Here is a 21,101-nt window from a genome sequence, read left to right on the forward strand (position 1 = left end):
ACATGTTATGCCTGATGCTTCACAATCTGCACCACCGTGTATTTAGCTCAGACGGGCCGCGTTCCTTCCCCAGACCTGCAGATCAAACGCCTGTACCTGCCCCCAACTGAAGCTGGCCCAATAAAATACATCACCTCATCCCCCTTGTCTCTCCCCGGGCCTAGCCCAACTCCTCCCCCCCAGCCCTGCGGCCTGGCCCAGACTCCCCCGCAGCCCCACCCGGAGCAGCACCGCTGCTGTTACTGCGGAGCCTGTGGAGGCTGCAAAGGCCCCCCGCTTTGACCCGGGGCGGGCGCAGGGCAGTGACGTCACGGCTGCCATGGCCGCGCCCGGCTGTGTCCCCACGTGGTAGAACGCGTCGGAGAGCAGCAGCAGCAGGCGGTGACGGTGAGGGTCGCGGGAGGCAGCTGGGTCGCGGCTTAGGACACGGCCGGTGGCAGCCGCTCCTGCTTCGACCTGCCTGCGGCGTTCCGGGGGCGGGGAGAAGGGAGCGGGCCCAGAGGCCTGAGGGTGTCCGGCCTGGCGGGGGACGCCGGGGCCCCGGGGGAAGCCCAGCCCGCCCCGGCAGGCGGGTGTAAAGGGCAGCCCTACTCCCTTCCCGGCGGCCGGGCTCGCGGGCACGGTCTAGCTCGCGCCGCGAGGAGGCCGTTCACTCTGCCCCTTACGCCGGCCCCCTCCCCCTTGTGGGTCTGCTCGCGTTCGGCTTCTGCCGAGGGGCCCGTCTCGTGGGCCCAGCCCCCATCGCCGAGAGGGGAAGACCCACCGCTCGCACTCAGGCCGGGGGCGCTACGCTGCTGCTGTCCGGCGCCCCTGAGAAGCAGCCTAAGTGGCCACCGTAAGTGGCGACTTCTCCCTGGTGGCAGATCAGCGCGTGGGCCAGGCCTGGGTAGCGTGCAATGCTGTGCTGGTTTTAGGAGGAATCCTTGTGGCACCTTAGAAACTAAAATTTATCTGGGCATAAGCTTTCATGGGCTAGAACTCACTTCATCAGATGCATGGAGTGGAAAATACAGGAGCAGATATAAATACAGGAAAAAATGTGATTTGCCTTACGAAGTGTGAGGTCAGTCTAACGGGACAATTCAATTGACAGCAGGATACCAAGGGAGAAAAAATAACTTATGAAGTGGTAATGAGAGTGGCCCATTTCAGACAGTTGACAAGAAGGTGTGAGTAACAGTAGGGGGAAATTAGGTTTAGGTTTTGTAATGACCCAACCATTCCCAGTCTTTATTCAGGCCGAATCTGATGGTGTCCAGTTTGCAAATTAATTCCAGTTCCGCAGTTTCACGTTGGAGTCTGTTATTGAAGTTTTTTTGTTGAAGAATTGCCACTTTCAGGTCGGTTATTGAGCGACCAGGGAGACTGAAGTATTCTCTTACTGCGTTTTGAATGTTATGATTCCTGATGTCACATTTGTGTCCATTTATTCTTTTGCGTAGAGACTGTCCGGTTGGCCAATGTACATGGCAGAGGGGCATTGCTGGCACATGATGGCATATATCACATTGGTAGATGTGAAAGTGAACAAGCCCCTGATGGTATGGCTGATGTGATTAGGTCCTATGATGGTATCCCTTGAATAGATATGTGGACAGAGTTGGCATCAGGGTGGTTGGGTCATTACAAAACCTAAACCTAATTTCCCCAATACTAATTTCCCCCTACTGTTACTCACACCTTCTTGTCAACTGTCTGAAATGGGCCACTCTCATTACCACTTCATAAGTTATTTTTTCTCTCTTGGTATCCTGCTGTCAATTGAATTGTCCCGTTAGACTGACCTCACACTTGGTAAAGCAAATCACATTTTTTCCTGTATTTATACCTGCTCCTGTATTTTCCACTCCATGCATCTGATGAAGTGAGTTCTAGCCCACGAAAGCTTATGCCCAAATAAATTTGTTAGTCTCTAAGGTGCCACAAGGGCTCGTTGTTTTTGCTGATACAGGCTAACACAGCTACCGCTCTGAAACCTGTCCTGTTTTTGTCTACAGCCAATCCTTCCACCTGTACAGCGGTGTGGCAGTGGATACAGGTAAAGGGGTACAACCCCATCGTGTGAACACTTTTATACGGGGGAATCCACACCAGGGGCTGTGACACTTCCTAAGATGATATAGTTCAGTGATTCTCAAACTTTTGTACTGGTGATCCCTTTCACATAGCTAGCCTCTGACTATGACGCCCCCAATAAATTAAAAACAGTTTTTTATATATTTAACATCATTAAATATATTTAACACCCAACCCCTAGTTTGAGAACCCCTGATATAGTTAAAAACAGGACAAAGGCCATGCTCAGATCAGCACTGTGGGAAGATGCCAACAGCAGGTGGCTACCTCTAATTCTTCCCAGTGCTTCCTTCCACCTGCTAGCTTCCCAGATCTTTATGCCTTTCTATCCCCTAAATAAAAGCATTACCCAGTGACTTTTCACATTCCAAAGCCATTCTTCATCACCTCAGTGATCTAACCCACATACAGTATAGTTGAACTTAGCATTTAACTGGTACACACTTTCTAATAATATAATGGTGCAGTAAGTAGTTGCCCTCCAGGTCAAGAAGTTGAGGGTTAAACTTTCAAAACCAGCAATAAAACTTAAGCACATACACAAGGGCAAACTGCTCACATAAGTACTTATTTTGTAGTGTGTGTGGGGTAGTTTCTGAGGGTTGGAGAAGGGAAGGAATCCTCCACAAATTATGCAGCTCCCATTTCAATAACTAGATTCAGTTGCCCTGTGCTCAGAATACCCCCACCCATCTTGCTAAAGGAAAGGCAGCTCCTCAGAGGAACTGGAAGGGAGGGGTACAGGATTCTCTCTTTAAAGTAGAGCACAGTGTCCTGCCCATTATGCTGTTTTAGTGAGAGAAATCACTTTATCTCAAGGGGACATAAACAATTCAAATGGTTAACTGTGATCATATATGAGCCTACTGCAAATAAACAGTATTCTGGTAAAAAGGGATGTTATCTATGAATCTGCAATAGAGGAACCCCAATATCAGGCTGCAGCCTACTTTCCATTTTGTGTGACCCTCAGAAGAGTTTTCAACACTAAATTCTAAAAATGTCAGATTAATAAAAAGCAGCACAACAGAAGCTGGTTTGAGAGTCTGGCATTGGGGCTTTGATATTGCTTAGGTGTCTCATCCATTTTTCAATAGGAGCCTGACAAATCATTTTAAACAGACCTGTCATTTCAAATGCAATTTAGGTAATTAAAATTCATTTGTCAAATAGCTGTGTGAGCTTAGAGTTGCAAGTGTTTTTAAAAGTGCAGAAACAAAACAGAGTCCCAATCCAGCACCATGAAAGTCAGTCAATAAGGCTAATAGGCTAGAATCCAGAGACAAACTGCAGTTATCTGCAACAGACAGCCTATCAGATTTACACAAATGCATTCCAGTGTTTATGAGTATGTTAACTTGACTGTCACTGTTTTGTTCTGGTGGCTTACAATGGTTTATTTTCCAATTTTTTTTAGATAATCATGAAGACAAAAAAAGGAAATAAGTCTAAGACTTCCTTTAAATTGAAACAAAAGGGTATCAAAGTAGTAGGAAAATGGAAACCCATAGAAATTGACCCAAATCTGTTTGCTGATGAGCAGCTGGGAGATTTAGTATGTTTTGAGGAGCTTACAGATTATAAATTGGTGAATTCTTCCAAAATTGGAAAAGAAAAAGGAAAGAGAAAATCGGATAGTGTTTCTGAAGAAGAGGAGGAGGAAGACTATTCTACCTCCCAGAAAAAAAAGAGAAAGAAAGACAAAGAGCTGGGAACCAGGGCAAGTAAAAATTATAATCTTATAGTGGAGCAAGATGTAATTGATCAAGAGGACAAGCCTAAAGACACCACCAAGTTGTTTGGTTATGAGGAAGATGAATGTGAATCAGGAGGCACCACAACCACAGAAAAAACTTTGAAGAAAAAGAAAAAAAAGAAAGTGAAAAAGAAAGTGTTTCCACCTGAGAGAGCTCCTCTACCAGCAAAGTCTTCTAAAAAGGTTAAAAATTGGACTATGGGAGTTCTGTCTGCCTCATCTGATCAAAAAGCAGATGTGTCTGCGTGGAAAGACCTCTTCGTTCCTAAGCCGGTTCTGCAGGCCTTGAGCTATCTAGGATTTAGTGCTCCAACTCCTATTCAAGCATTAGCCCTGCCTTCTGCAATCAGAGATAATATGGATGTTCTTGGTGCTGCAGAAACAGGTACAAATCCATGCTGTTAGCACATTGAATCTCCCATTCTCCCTTTTAAAACATGCAGTGTATTGTCATAATTGCAATAACAGTGTGAAGAGCATATAAGCTTCAATGGGTGTGTTTACTATGCATAGTTATGATGTAGAAAAGTTTAAATGCAGTGCATTTGTGTCACATACTATGCCTGTTCACAAGTATTACATGCAAAGCTTTAAATCCTCCATTTCTTCCCCATCCATGCTCATCAACAAGTCTTATTTTTAATTATTCTTAAAGAGTAAGCCATAATTACACACCCATACAATCCAATTGAAACCAATGGGGTTGCAAAGGTGTAAATGAGAGCAGAATTTGTCCCTGAAGAACACTGTGTCTTTGCTGTAGCAAAAACAGCCAGTAGTACTTCCAGTCTAGTTATCCCATTCCCAATGTTGACCTATACATATTGGTATATATTGGGTCTGGTGTATTGTGCATGGAGTAGGAATTTGCTTGCCTCTGAAGCATCTAGTATGCTAAGGTTGGGCCTCAGGGAAGAAAGGGATTGATGAGACACTGATCTGTTTCCCTTACCGGCAGCAGCATAAAGGGAACTAGTAGGGATTGGATAGCCAGGTATATCCACAGGGAGATCAGCTATGGGGAGTTCTGGGGCACAGAATTATCAGACACATAAATGAACATGACTTGTTGGAGAAGAGTCAACATGTTTTTTGTAAAGGGAAATCATGCCTCACCAATCTACTAGGATACTTTGAGGGGGTCAACAAGCATGTGGACCAGGGGGATACAGTGGATATAGTGTACTTAGATTTTCAGAAAGCCTTTGACAAGGTCCCTCACCAGAGGCTCTTAAGCAAAGTCAGCTGGCATGGGATAAGACGGAAGGTCCTCTCCAGGATCAGTAACTGGTTAAAAGATAGGAAACAAAGGGTAGGAATAAATGGTCAGTTTTCAGAATGGAGAGAAGTAAATAGTGGTGTCCCCCAGGGGTCTATACTGGGTCCATTACTATTCAATGTATTCATAAATGATCTGGAAAAAGGTGTAAACAGTGAGGTGGCAACATTTGCAGATGATAGAAAACTACTCAAGATAGTTAAGTGCCTGGCAGACTACGAAGAGCTACAAAAGGATCTCTCAAAACTGGGCAACAAAATGGCAGATGAAATGCAATATTGATAAATGCAAAGTAATGCACGTTGGAAAACATAATCCCAACTATACATATAAAATGTTGGGGTCTAAATGAGCTGTTACCACTCAAGAAAGAAATCTTGGAGTCATTGCTCCAAGTTTCAGGATAGTTCTCTGAAAACATCCACTCAGTGTGCAGTGGCAGTCAAAAAGCTAATAGAATGTTGATAATCATTAGGAAAGGGATAGATAATAAGACAGAGAATATCACATTGCCTGTATAAAAATCCATGGTATGTCCACATCTTGAATACTGCATGCAGATGTGGTCACCCCATCTCAAAAAAGATATATTGGAATTGGAAAAGGTACAGAAAAAGAGCAACCAAAATTATTAGGGGTATAGAACAGCTTCTATATGAGCAGAGATTAATAAGACTGGGACTTTTCATCTTGGAAAAGAGACGACTAAGGGGGGGATATGATAGAGGTCTGTAAAATCATGACTGGTGTGGAGAAAGTAAATAAGGAAGTGTTATTTACTCCTCATAACACAAGAACTAGGGGTCACCAAATGAAATTAATAGGCAGCAGGTTTAAAACAAATAAAAGGAAGTATTTCTTCACACAACGCACAGTCAACCTGTGGAACTCTTTGCCAGAGGATGTTGTGAAGGCGAAGACTATAACAGGGTTCAAAAAAAAAAAAAAAAAAGTTTCTTTTAATGGGGTCGCCAGGGCTGGCAGTAGACTCGCTGGGGCCCGGGGCAGAAAGTTGAAGCCAGAGCCCGCCGTGCAGGGCTGAAGCAGAAGAGTGAGGGCATCAGCCCTGGGCAGTGGGGCTGAAACCAAAGCCCGAGCAATTTAGCTTTGCGGGGCCCCAGGCGGTTGCCCTGCTTGCTAGCGCTGGCCCCGATTCTAGACTCTAAAATCTAGAGTAACACAGGGCACTGGGGTCCTTTAGTAATTTTTGTTGTCAGAAGGGGGTTGCAGTCTCTAAACTACCACTCACCACTAGTAACCTACTACAGGAATATGATGCTAAGCCACTAGTCCCCAAGATGTTTCCTTAGGAGAAAAGGGAAATTGACAAGGACCTAACTGTAAATTTCACTTTGCTGCTGGCAGACAATACAGAGAGGGCCATGTAGAAGGGGAGATGAATCACAAAAAGATATGAGAGAGAGACTGGTCACACAAAGCAGGAAAGGGAAGGGGGTAAATCAGACAGTGACTAGATAATATATATTAATTGAGTCCAGATGAACAGTTTTGTTTAATCTCTTTGGTCCCCTGAAGAGATTCAGTGTTTGGCCAAAGCATCCCCTAGATGACCTTTACATATCAGATACTATTAAGGTTTGCTGCCCCAGGCTATAAATGAATCTACAGTAGACCCCTGAAATTACATTTAATGGAGCACTTTTCCATCTTCCCCCTTTAGTTTGTGCTCTGTGTTAAGTCAAGTGATTGGTCTTTTTATTACAAAAAGTGAAATAATGGTTACACTTAGTTTCTCAGTTAATAAGCAAAATCACGTAATGAAAAAAATATAAATTAATACTTTAAATAGCTTTCAGTTTGTCCTTGGCCTCATTTGCTATTCCTTTATTTGGAGAACATTGATCAGAGCAGTCAATTAGGGCATGGTATTCTCCTTTAGGGGATACGGTTCTTTAAAAAGACCTTGGCTGCTATTGCAATTTTTTAAAACTACTTTCCTAGCAAATGTATATTTTGCCTGCCCATCTGGGGCTTGGAAAAATACCTGCTCCATCCAGAAAATATCGACTTGAGATCACTATTATAGGCATTTAAAGCAAGGTGCTGTGGCTTAGCTTCTAATTTCATAGAAGCAAAAATGTGCACTTATACCATAGAAATAAATAAAATAAGAGTAATTTTTTATTTACTTTAGTAACTGCAGTTGGTTGCTGCTTCTTTGCAAACAGTTGTAATGCTTGTGTTTCTGTCTTGTTGTTTGGTGTTTTTAGGAAGTGGGAAAACACTCGCGTTTGCAATTCCAGTGATCCACTCTGTGCTACAGTGGCAAGAATCAAAAAGCAGAAGTGACAATGCCACTGAAGAGCCTCTCTGTGATGATGAAGACAAACCAGGATGGGAAAGTGATAATGAAACAAACCCTAAGCACCTAAACCCTAAGCAGGATGAAGATAGTGGGGGTGATGATGACGTAGATGAATCTTGCACAATAGGTTGCGTGAAGGTGCTGGAAAATGTAGAATTTGATTTTGATGCCAACAAACGTGCTGCTGACTTGAATAAAAACCGGCCTCTTTTAGGGCTGGTGCTGACTCCCACAAGGGAACTAGCTGTACAAGTAAAACATCATATTGATGCCGTGGCCAAATTTACAGGTAGGAGAGACAGAGGCAAGAGAGCTGGGGTCTGTTCCTGCCTTTGCTACTGACTCTGTGTGCCTCAGTTTCCTCTTCATAAAATGGAGATACTTCCTTTTCCTTGGAAGAGGTGTTAGGAAGCTTAATGCATGAATGTTTGAAATGTGATTTGAGATTCTTTGATGGGAAACACTGTAGAAGTGCAAAGTTACCATTAATGTGTTGCCTAAAGCTGTGCACTAGAACTTCCACCTACAAATGTTTACTGTCACTGTTGACTTAGAAATACAAAATCTGCACTAAAATCAGTGGTCACATGGCCACAGATACCCAAGTACCACTTTCTGATGATGTGGGTTAAATATATCAACATGGAAATTATATAGATTTTTAAGGCCTGAAGGAACCATTAGATCATCTAGTTTGACTCCTGTATAACACATACTGTAGATTTTCACCCAGTTACCCCCTGCTTTGAGCCCAATAATTTGTTTGACTAAAGCATATTATAAACCTCCTCATCTCCTTTACATATTAGAAGCCCATGCAACTCTTATGTGAATGAGTTGAGGTAAGATACGGAGAATCAAGTAGCAAAAATTACCTCTCCTTCCTAATATTAATGATTATGTATTCATTAGAGTAATACTGCTATTCTTCAGGAATACATGGAGCATGGAGTGTTTTTTTTAAAATGTGTTCCTTTGGCCTCTTATACCTCTTGCTGTGTAACTGAAAGGAAGGCTAATTTTAACTCTTACCCTTAAAACACCACATCGATTTGCAGAAATACAGTTCTGTTAAAAGCTACTGCAGCTTTGTGCCCCAATGAGAGACAGTTGCTATGTAGTCAGAGTAGACTGGGGGTTTTTAACAACCACTGTGTGCTGCTGCTGCAACAGCATTTGGAGGCAGGAAGGAAAATCCCTCCCAGTGTTGTCCGTCCCTGTCACCCTAAACTGACTTTGAGCAAATCTTCATATGCTTAGTCTGGCCACTTTTAGGTGTCAACAACTTCCACTGGCTGGTTGCTAAAATGAGCAGTTCATAATCCAAGTACAAGACATGCCTTCCTCAACTTTATTCATTGTGTGCAGACCTCCTGACAGTGTAAGGGACTGCTTACCCATTAGACACATTTAACATATTATCTAATTCTGAGTGGAAGAATGTCAAAGCTTAGACCTTGAGGGAGAGTGGTGGGTTGCCTTCCTATGTGGGCATTTAGAACCTGAAGAAAACATGCATTAACTATCTAGTATATAAATAATCATTCCTGCTGTTTGAAGGCAAGTGCAATTCAAGAGGTATCGTTTTACTTTTGGCCTCTTTCTATAACCAGCATTTCACTGTAATGCTGACCATATGCTTAATGTTGTACAGAGAAGAGGAAGAGACAGTTCCTGGCCAAATGAACTTACAGTCTACATAAAGACTTCTTAAATGATTCCCCAAAGCTGCAGTATACTATGGAATATATCCATTTTCCTTCCTAAAATGTGGAGAATATTTTCCAGTGGGAAGTAACTAAAGTAAACTAATCCTCCGTGGTCTTTACATCATGCGATTTTGTATGTTCTAGGCATTAAAACTGCAATTCTGGTCGGTGGAATGGCTGCTCAGAAACAGGAACGAGTATTGAATCAGAAGCCAGAAATTGTAATTGCAACCCCAGGTCGTTTATGGGAGCTAATTAAAGAGAAACACCCACATCTCTCAAATCTCCGGCAGCTCAGGTAAAGGTGGCTTTTAATCTAACTACTCAGAATTAATATCCTTGGGAAAGACTATCCAGTATCACCAAACATGCTTAATTACTTACTGATTAACTAATGTTGACTGTGCAGGAGCACTTATGTCTTTGCTAGAAGATCTCATTAAAGTTCATATTCATTACATTGAGAGTGGGGGATGTCAACCGCATTACCAAAAAACGAATTGTTGCCTTTGAACTTTCAGAGAGGAACAGAAACGGCTGCTGTAATTACCCATGCATGCCTAGCCTCCTTTATGTTTTACATAGGGAAAAGCAAGAAAGGTTCTTTTGAAGTGTATCAGATTTCTATTTATCTAAAGTAACCACTGTGCTTCTATACTGTACTTGTCTTGTGTCCAACAGGTGCCTTGTGATTGATGAAGCTGACCGAATGGTTGAAAGGGGACATTTCTTAGAACTCTCTCAGTTGCTGGAAATGTTAAATGATTCACAATATAACTCTCGACGTCAGACTTTTGTGTTTTCTGCCACGCTGACTTTGGTCCATCAGGCTCCCACAAGAGTTTTACAAAAGAAATATGCTAAAAAAATAGACCAAAAGACCAAACTGGAAATGCTAATGGAAAAAGTGGGGATTAGGGGAAAACCTAAAGTGATAGACTTAACAAGAAAAGAGACCACTGTAGAGACTCTGACCGAAACCAGGATCCACTGTGACATGGATGACAAAGACTATTACCTCTATTATTTTTTGCTTCAGTACCCAGGAAGAACCATGGTCTTTGCAAACAGTATAGACTGCATAAAACGCCTGAGTGCACTCCTCACAATCCTGGATTGTAACCCCCTGCCTCTGCATGCAAACATGCACCAGAAGCAAAGGTTAAAAAACCTGGAAAGGTTTGCTGAGCGAGAGACGTAAGTTGATCTGTTGTGGGAAAACTGTGCATGAAAAGGAAAAACGGTTGACTACCGGAGGAGAGTGGGTGGGGAGATGACGAATGGTTCAGGGGATTGGCTGTAGGACACAGCTCTTGACAACTTCTAGGTCACCAGTTCAAATCTAATCCAGGCTGGTAATAACTGAAAATTGTTACCATCTGCTGGCTGTTCAGTGGCCTTTGTGATATGATGTGGTGGTCTCAGTTCATCTCGTGGCGCATAAGGGTCCATAACAACAAAACGCCTACACAGTTGGAATTGATTGGCACACTGATTGACCGACTCAGGCAGAGAAGCCAAAGATTAAATCGCACATGAAGACGTTGAGGCAGGAGCTGTGCGGGGAAGCTCACATTGCTATTGCCCAAACTGACCTATTCTGTGCACAAGTTGATGGCCTCTGTCTCCAGAGTTTGTAACTGAGCATCTTTCGTTAGTACAAAATTCACACTCGTGTGTGTGTGTGTGTGTGTGTATTTTCAGTTAAACTTTTGATAAAACATCCCTTCTGCAGAACATTTTATCAATCCTATCCTTGGTTTATGACAGACCGAGCAGAATTTCATAGATTGTTAAAGCCAAAAGGGACCATTAGATCATCTAGTCTCACCTGTATAGCAATGGTCAAGGAATTTCACCCAGCTATCCCCCTGTATTGAGCCCTATAACTATAAGCTATGCAATGCATTGTCATAAAACAGCTTTTGTTAAAATCGTAGCCGGTTCCTACTGAGAATGCTTGTGAATGATTTTTCAGTTGCCTGCAGAGTTAAAAACAAAAACAAAACACAGTTATCACCAATCCTTACAGAGGCCCTAGCCCTTGTTATGGATTATTTACATGTGACATAGCTTGCTTGAAAATGCATCTGTTTGACATAATTGCATGAAAAAAATCTAGTGGTCAGAATACAAAAAATACTGTATTTCCCCCCCACCCTCTTATAGTTCAGAACTGGCTAAATGCAGTTTCCTCAAATGCAATTCAGTATAAGAATTTTCAGTCCAAAAGGAATTATGTTCAGAAAATTCAGTGTGTTTGAACACAGAGGCCTATAATGGAGGAATAGTTTTGCAACCTGCATTGCAGTGTTCCTACCAGCAAAAGCTGTCATAGCCGTATCATGTACCTTTTTAAAAGAATCAGCATTATTAGTAGTAAAATCATATTAAATTAATGAGACGTTTAAACCTAGACTGGACAAAGCGCTGCAAAATGTTTTGTAGGGGGAGCAGACTTGCGCTGCCAGGAAGTTGGATTAGATGATCAAATAGGTCTTTTCACACTGACTTCTGTGAAATAGGAAGAGAATAAAAGAATAGCAAGGCACAATTTTGCTAGGATTGAAGTTAATGACAGCTTTGCCATTGACCTCATTGGGAGCAGTATCTGGTCCACAGCCAGTAACAATTACATTATTTCTTTTCCTTTCAATATTTCACATTTCAAGATTGCCCTAGATCAGGTGTTTAGGTGTCAATTTCTTGACTTCCAAATAGATGGCATATTCCTAGCAGATGTTATAAAATGAGCATGCTCTTCAAACTCTTTTGGAAAAATTCTGGGTCACTCACACTGCGTGTTTACTGGCATCTGGTTTATATTACAGGTTTATGTTTAATGAATAGCATGTATCCCCACTTTCTCTATTTCAGCTGTGTCCTTTTGACAACAGATGTTGCAGCTCGTGGTCTGGATATTCCTAACGTGCAGCATGTCATCCATTACCAGGTTATAAAAATCTTTTGAAGCTTCTATTGCCTGCTTTTGAACCAAGGTCTCATTGATCTAAAACCTGGCTACAATATAAAACAGTGCTTCTCAGTCCCTAGTAAAGAAGTATAGAAATTAAGGCTCAAGTATTTAATGCTTCTATAGCCCTCTGCATCTAAGGATCTCAAAATGCTATACAAAGATAAATTTTGCCCATTGCTAGAGTGACCATCACTAGTGTCAGGGTGCAATTTACAGACAGTTTTGTGTACAAGAAGTTACCTGTATGGTTATGGCTCTTCTCACTTTCCCATTTACACTCTGAACTTAGGCAGAGGGTCCCACTCCAGAGGAGTCAGATGACCCCACCTCATAACATGTCTGAGGTTGGGTATCATTTTTCCTTGCTTTGTGCATAGGGAAACAGGCTCAGGGAATAGGAGTGATTCACCAAAAGTTGCGCAAGCCGTCTCTGGCAGAGCTGGGTCTAGAACATCCCACCTCTATGCCTTAATCACTTCCTTTCTTTGTTATCAACAACGTTCATGTTACGAAAGCAATTTATCAGACACCTGCTTGTCATCTCTGGGTCCGAGTGTTGCAAGCATTTCCTTACCTTTCATATACACACTTTTTGATTTATTGAAGCCTTTTAACCATAGAATTTTTGCAGGTTCCACGCACATCTGAGATTTATGTGCACAGAAGCGGCAGAACAGCTCGAGCTGCCAACGAAGGCCTTAGCTTGCTGTTGATCGGCCCTGATGATATGATAAATTTTAGGAAGATTTATAAGACATTGGAGAAAAATGAAGAGCTTCCATTTTTCCCAGTTGAAACAAAATGCATGTTTGCTATCAAGGTAAAAAAAACATTTTTAATACAAGTGATTGCTCATGTATTATATTTAATGAAACACCCTTCACATGTTAAGATTACAGAGTAAGTCTGAGCTTCAAAAGGGGAGTTGGAAACAAAATTAATCAACTTTCATCTTCAATAGCAATGTGCTGAATGCTTCTATTAGCCAAGGAAGGCATCCTAATGCTAAGGAAGGCATTCAAACACACAGATTTTTTTAAATGTTCATTGTTTAATAATTCTTTGTAGTTATGTATAATTTCTCATATATAGATCCTGAAATGCTTTACAGAGGTGAGCATGTATCATTATCCCTCTTTTATGGATGGGGAAACTGAGGCAGCAGTAAATTAAGTGATTTATTCAAAATCCCACAGTGAGTTAGTAGTAGGAAATGGAACTTGGGCTTCCTGTATCCCAGTACTGGGATCAATCTGCTAGACCATATCTACCCCTTTTAGGTCCCACAACATCCAGCCCTTCCACATCTGAGGTCATCCTCTGCTGTGATATCCCAGTACAGACCATGCTGGCAAATGTTACATCTATCACTGAACCCTGGATAAATGCTATTTTTGAGCAGTTGTTTGTGTTACACAAAACTTATGTTGTTGTTCAGTATCTTGAAGGGTGGAATAATAAATAATGGCAAGGTTTTGCAAAACAGTCTTTCACCGCACCTTTTGTCCCTAAGCATTGGTGGTTTCATACTCCATCAGGATTCTCTAGTAGCTGTGATGGCACAAGAATAATGCTTGTCTGTCACATTGGTGTGACAGTTGGCCGGCAGAGGAGGGGCTGAACTTTGTACAATCCAAAAGAATCGGAGAGAAAAAAGCAATTTTTCAGTTAATATGGTGAATGCCCCTCCTATCCTGGTATCTGGACTGTCATATACACCACTAGGACTAGGCACATGGGCCAGCCCAACAGCTAGAGTAGTACTGCTCTCATGGGAGACCCAGGAACTTCCACGTATTACAGGCTACCTGCAGGTTGGGTTGCTAGATGCAAGCTTTCTCCTTTAAAAAGTGTCCAGAAAACATCAGTTCTCTCAAAACCTCTCTGATTACTAGTGAGGCAAAACCATTCTTGTCTCAGAGTTTTTCTTTGGTGTGTGGCTGCTGAAATGAGCTTGCTTCTGCTTTTCTTTCCAGAGTAATACTTAGCACTTATATAGGACTTCACAATCTGTAACCTACAGACTGCTGGGTGGTAGGTATATCCACCATCTCTGTCTCCTCCACTCTTCCTCTTCTTTACCTGCATGGAATGTTTTTACTCATAAGTGCCAGTAGGCTTGAGTTGGAGTGTGTGCTATATTTCAAGCAATCATGGCCTCATCTATTGTGCCTAACCTACCACTCACTACTGAGCATGATTGTTCTCATGATCTTATCTTTGAAAACTCATGGCGATCGGGGGAGGTCCCGGATGACTGGAAAAAGGCTAAAAAAGGGAAGGAGGAGGATCTGGGGAACTACAGGCCAGTCAGCCTCACCTCGGTCCCTGGAAAAATCATGGAGCAGGTCGTCAAGGAATCAATTCTGAAGCACTTAGAGGAGAGGCAAGTGATCAGGAACAGTCAGCAAGGATTCACCAAGGGCAAATCATGCCTGACTAACCTAATTGCCTTCTATGAGGAGATAACTGACTCTGTGGATGAGGGGAAAGCAGTGGATGTGTTATTTCTTGACTTTAGCAAAGCTTTTGATACGGTCTTCCACAGTATTCTTGCCACCAAGTTAAAGAGGTATGGGATGGATAAATGGACTATAAGGTGGATAGAAAGCTGGCTAGATCGTCGGGCTCAACGGGTAGTGATCAACGGCTCCATGTCTAGCTGGCAGCCGGTTTCAAGAGGAGTGCCCCAGGGGTCGGTCCTGGGGCCGGTTTTGTTCAATATCTTCATTAATGATCTGGAGGATGGCGTGGACTGCACTCTCAGCAAGTTTGCAGATGACACTAAACTGGGAGGAGTGGTAGATATGCTGGAGGGTAGGGATAGGATACAGAGGGACCTAGACAAATTAGAGGATTGGGCCAAAAGAAACCTGATGAGGTTCAACAAGGACAAGTGCAGAGTCCTGCACTTAGGACGGAAGAATCCCATGCACTGTTACAGACTAGGGACCGAATGGCTAGGAAGCAGTTCTGCAGAAAAGGACCTATGGGTTATAGTGGATGAGAAGCTGGATATGAGTCAACAGTGTGCCCTTGTTGCCAAGAAGGCTAACGGCATTTTGGGCTGTATAAGTAGGGGCATTGCCAGCAGATCGAGGGACGTGATCATTCCCCTCTATTCGACGTTGGTGAGGCCTCATCTGGAGTACTGTGTCCAGTTTTGGGCCCCACACTACAAGAAGGATGTGGAAAAATTGGAAAGAGTCCAGCGGAGGGCAACAAAAATGATTAGAGGGCTGGAGCACATGACTTATGAGGAGAGGCTGAGGGAACTGGGATTGTTTAGTCTGCAGAAGAGAAGAATAAGGGGGGATTTGATAGCTGCTTTCAACTACCTGAAAGGGGGTTCCAAAGTGGATGGATCTAGACTGTTCTCAGTGGTACCTGATGACAGAACAAGGAGTAATGGTCTCAAGTTGCAGTTGGGGAGGTTTAGGTTGGATATTAGGAAAAACTTTTTCACTAGGAGGGTGGTGAAGCACTGGAATGGGTTACCTAGGGAGGTGGTGGAATCTCCTTCCTTAGAGGTTTTTAAGGTCAGGCTTGACAAAGCCCTGGCTGGGATGATTTAGTTGGGAATTGGTCCTGCTTTGAGCAGGGGGTTGGACTTGATGGTCTCCTGAGGTCCCTTCTAACCCTGATATTCTATGATTGTGTATTTAAAGTGGTATGTTATGAGGTGAAAGCCACTGATGTTGATTACCAAAATGAGTGTTTAAATGCTTGTTAAATTATGGAAGTGGAGGCCAGCAGGACGTCTGTGTAGTTTGGGAGAGTTGCTCACCCCATATTAAATGTTATTCTGGTCCTGGTAACAGAGCTGGGACTGCTAGTGTTGGTTCTCATCATCTCTCCCATCGATATCTTCCACCTTTGACTTGAGATGGCTTCCCTTGAATTTCTTATCTACAAGGGAGGCACTATTACCTACTGGATAGGGCACTGGACTGGGACTCAGGATACCAGGGTTCAATTCTCAGATCTGTTATTGGCCTGCTGGATGATCTTGGGCATGTCATTCCTGCCCGCCCGCCCCCCCCCGCCCCGCCACAGTTTCCCCATCTGTCAAATTGGGATAATGATACTGACCTCCTTTGGAAAAGCATTGGGATCTAAAGATGAAGAAAAAAAAAAAAAAAAAAAAAAGAGAGTTAGGTACTGTCTGAATCTTATAAGCAATCCTAAACCTCTGGGCAGAACAGAGACTTGATAGGACCCTAGCAAACCACTAATGATGGAGGGACAAGTAGAGGACTCAAGAAGTTATATGGAAATGATAAAAAGCTATTTAAAGGTTCCTGTAATGAGCTGAGGACAAATGGTTGATTGCAATTAATTAATGATTTCAAGCTTAATTTTGCTTCTGTGATTTCATAAGTGTTCTAGCCCCTGATCATCCAGCGGTGCTGTTTGATGCTGAGATACTGTAGCATCTTGCTATTCAGTATAGTTGGAGTAGTTCAGTCAGCATGTCCCACACGCTGTATAGTCTTATGTGCAATCTCTACTGTCTGCAAGCTGGGGAGGGAATCTTATTGTTCTGTCAAGTATCAGGGGGTAGCCGTGTTAGTCTGTATCTACAAAAACAACAAGGAGTCTGGTGGCACCTTAAAGACTAACAGATTTATTTGGGCATAAGCTTTCGTGGGTAAAAACCTCACTTCTTCGGATGCATAGAGTGAAAGTGCTGTTTCACTCTATGCATCTGAAGAAGTGAGGTTTTTACCCACGAAAGCTTATGCCCAAATAAATCTGTTAGTCTTTAAGGTGCCACCAGACTCCTTGTTGTTTTTATTGTTCTGTTACATTTTATTCAATAACAGTGACAATTTTCCATCTATTCTTAGTTATGTAAGTTAATTGTAATATGTAATACCTGGGTCAGGAATTAAGGGCAAATGGACTTTTGATTTGTTCCCGACTTCTGAAGAGTGTCCCTATATTCATGGCCCCACCACTCCAAGATAGACTAAGAGTTAGTGTTCATTTGTGCATTACTTGAGAATTAGGATTTTTGTTACCATAGTGCCTAGGAGTCTGAGTCATCTACCAGGCCCTCATTGTTCTAGACGTCATACAACCACCACATCGGTGACAGTAAATCACTCGTTGGAGACAAAGCCTATATCATGAATTTCTCTGCTCATTTTTGTCCTTGCCTTTGCAAGATTAGCACACTAACTGTGTTCCAACACATGCTGTCGAGTGCTGATTCTACAGCCATCCCACGTTCCTCTGACGTACTGCTGTGCTTTTGTTGCAGGAGCGGGTGAATTTAGCAAGGCAGATTGAAAAGGTGGAATATTACAACAGCCGGGCAAAACAGCACAACTCTTGGTTCCAGCAAGCTGCGGAGGCTCTTGAAATTGATCTTGATGATGATGTCCTTATAGGCAAGTAGAACCGCTTGCAAATATGCTTGGCTCACTGCCCTTCCTCTCCTCCCCCACCCCATCTCCCAAAGAGACAACTCTGTGTCTAGCATATGTCCAACCATACTAGAAGAAATATCTCAACCCTGAGGGGGGTGAAGGGGAGAGAGTGGGATGATACCACTTAGAACTGTATTAACACTAATCCTCACAGCCCCTCTGTAAGGTGAGTAGATTGGGCGAATGACTTTCACAGATGGGAAGCTGAGGTAGAGAGATGTGACACTTCTGACACATCACTGACAGGTCTGGGCTAAGAAGTCAGGAGCTCCTGCCAGCCAGATTAGCCTAATTGAACATGCTGTCCCAGCAGGTCCTGCAAGAGTTTCATCTGTTCTATGACAGTGTGATGGCTTCTGTGACCCTGTACCCCCTCCCCCCCCCCCCCCCCCCCATGACTGTGTAGAATCTATTTCCTGCTCTTTCCTGTAATCAAGCAGCAGGATACAACTCTCCCTGTGTATTGTATACAAGAGCACACCAGGACATGCCTGCATGTGGTGTGAATGGAGTGACCTGGGCCAAAGGCAGAATGCCTAGTCAAACCCCTAAGAAGGGTAGTTATTCTACTATAATTAAGCTTAGTTAAAAATTGTGAGGTGTTTTTTTTGGGGGGGGGGGTGGGGAGGGAAGACACAGAAAATTGGGTTTCCCCTGAGAAAAATCATGGAAAGTGCCTGCTTTCTGTGGAGAACTTCCACTTCATCAGAAAACCCAACCACAGAAAGCTTAATGGTTTTTGACTGAAAATTTTCCATTCTTTGATGGAAAGTTGAAATTTTCAGCAGGAAAAGTCCCATTTTGCTACTAGCTCTATTCACACAACTCTGTGCTGCTTTTGTCTTTTTAAAAAACAAACAAAAAAAACCCAACACCTTAAAATTAAAACCTTAAATGCATGTGTCTACTCTTGGATTTAATTTAAAAATCCCCCTGTGGTGGTGGTTGATTTTGATTGGGGAGAGTCAATCAACATGATGCACTGTCGGCAGAATATCTTGGGCTTAAACTGAAAACCTTAAATGCATGTGTCTACTCTTGGATTTAATTTAAAAATCCCCCTGTGGTGGTGGTTGATTTTGATTGGGGAGAGTCAATCAACATGATGCACTGTCGGCAGCATATCTTGGGCTTAAACTGATAGTAGCATGAGTGTCACTACATAACTAAATTTCTTTATTTTGTAGCATTTATTTAAATGCAGGGTTTCCCCTGTCCTCTAAAGGATGGATAGACATGACTAGTTACTTCCATACTGTTGTGTGAATGAACACTAAGCAGCCCTGTTCCCAGCCCATTTAGGATGTCTAATGAGTGCCCTACTGTATGTTTTGACAACCTGAAAACATTGAGGCTTGAACTAGGTTTCAAAATGCCACATCTACTCTAAGTAGCTCTTAACCAGTTAAAGCATTTCGTAATCATCATCCTGACTCGTGGTAGTCAAGCATTTAAGTGTGAGCATTCCCTGGTGTTTCTTCCAGATCTTGCACTAAACAAATTAAAACCTTGGTCCCTTTTCTTAAATGAATTGCTATTTGTCCTCTGTAGACCAGATCATTTCCCTTCAGTTTAAATGGAAAGTCTGCTTAGCTAAATTTTACTCCAATGATAGTCTCTAATTCAGGCCTCTCACTGAATGATTTATCTAGGATCCTTAGGTGATAGGCCTCCCTTACTGTAGTACTTGAGCACCTCATAATCTTTAATGTATTTCTGCCCACAACACCCCTCTGAGATATGCAAAATGGGGATGATCGGGAAGTGCTATCGTGCACATGGTAATTAAGTGACTTGTCTAAGGTCAGACAGGAAGTCTGTGGCAGAGCTAGGAACTGGACCCAGCACTCTCAAATCCTGGGCTAGCATCTTAACCACTTGAACCATCCTTCCTCCCATTATTCTGTTCATAGTTGGGCAGCCAATTGAAACTTAAACAATTCAGAAGTCAAGATTCTCTCCTCAGTGTCATTGGCTTGCTGGCACCCAAAATGGAGAGGAGGCGTGATAGTCCCCAAGCACAAATCCATGGAAAGCAGCATGTGAGTGGCGTGGCTATGTTAAGAGCCCTAAAGGGGGGGGGAGATTTGGATCTTTGCTATATTTATAAATACAAAAGATTGTTTAAATATCATAATAAAAGCCCTTATTCTGTCTTTGGTTTGTCCCCCAAGGAGGACGATCGAATGAGCAAGAAGTGAGTCAGAAGCAAAAGATGCTGAAGGGAATGAAGAAACAGCTGAAACATTTGCTATCACAACCAGTATTTAAAGTCCTTCTGAAGACCAAATATCCAACACAATCTGGAAAGCTATTACTCCCTCATTCACCAGTGAGCAATTCAGAATCTGCTCTGAGCACTGTATCAAAACAACAAGCAAAGAGGAGGAAGAAAAAGAAATTAATTACAGATGAATTAGATAAATGATCGATAGCACCATGGGGTGTGGGAGAAAAGAGGGGCCATTTTTTCCTTAGAACTTGATTACATTAATGAATGACTGCTTATACAATGATGGAGAACAAGACACCTAGTACCATGTGGGTGGATATTCTAGACAAACAACTCCTACATATTGTTGATTGTACTGGCACGCTCTGGAAAATTAAGCTAAATGGCATTGGTAACATGAGAACTGCAGCTAGTTAATGTCTTGACTGTCAAAAATCCTGTTTGCTGTATTCTTATTAACCTTTTCTTTTTAGCATGCCAATTAAAGATCAGCTTTGTAAGAAGTTTGAATCAGTCTTTACCTACCTTATGAACAAAGGTATTGGGCTAAATTCATCCCAGGTGTAACTCCATTGACTTCAATGAATTTGGACTTTTACATTTTAAAAGAGCAGGGAGAGACTAAGGAGGGTTCTTGCTGTGGAGCTCTACCTTTGCTAAAATAGACCTGCTGTGAAGTTTGACCTTTGCAAGTGCCAATGCAGTGAAATAAGAAAAAGAAAAAAATATGGCGCTTATATATATATATATATATATATATATATATATATATAGCAGTGTTGCCCATAAACCAGCAGCTCTGGTTAACAGAATCAATTCCAGATTTCCATCTCCTTGGAGCTTTTCGATGGAGATTTAATTTCTCAGTTCCCTCTGCTGGGTGTAATTTCACTAGTCTCTGTTGATGTGCTCTATATAATGTGCTACTGAATTGGAATGGCAGCACGCTGGAACCAGTCTTATAAGAATTCTAATCCAGATTTAGCTTTCTAAGGAAAAAAAAAAAAAAAATATATATATATATATATATATATATATATATATATATATATATATATATATATAATCTTTGCTACTCCTTGATTTGTTTATTTGGTGTTGAATCAGCTTGAAGATGTGTCAGCACCATGGACCCTTGTTTTTGTGAAAACGAGAGCATGTCACTGAAGAAATGGGCACTGAAGTACACATCAATAAAACATCTTAACTTGATTATTGGAAAAAATTGTTCAATATTAAGATCCCACATCACAAAGTGGGCTTCAATTAAATTACAAAATCCAAGATCAGCTAACATGAATGCAGAGTTA

At 42.2% G+C, this 21,101-nt stretch overlaps 1 protein-coding gene across 1 annotated transcript; it reads left to right on the forward strand.

The window, feature by feature from the left end:
• Nucleotides 1-331: 331 nt before the first annotated feature.
• Nucleotides 332-20,146, forward strand: DDX24 (DEAD-box helicase 24). Its single transcript, XM_065403701.1, has 10 exons — nt 332-387; nt 1,998-2,038; nt 3,494-4,217; nt 7,343-7,726; nt 9,291-9,444; nt 9,828-10,343; nt 12,024-12,099; nt 12,755-12,943; nt 17,390-17,519; nt 19,733-20,146. Exons 3-10 carry the CDS (start codon nt 3,500-3,502, stop codon nt 19,984-19,986), a joined length of 2,421 nt encoding a protein of 806 aa, XP_065259773.1. The 5' UTR covers nt 332-387; nt 1,998-2,038; nt 3,494-3,499; the 3' UTR covers nt 19,987-20,146.
• The last annotated feature ends 955 nt before the right edge of the window (nt 20,147-21,101 follow it).

The sequence above is a fragment of the Emys orbicularis genome, chromosome 4 (assembly GCF_028017835.1).
Source record: "Emys orbicularis isolate rEmyOrb1 chromosome 4, rEmyOrb1.hap1, whole genome shotgun sequence".
In the NCBI taxonomy this organism is placed as follows: Eukaryota; Metazoa; Chordata; order Testudines; family Emydidae; genus Emys; species Emys orbicularis.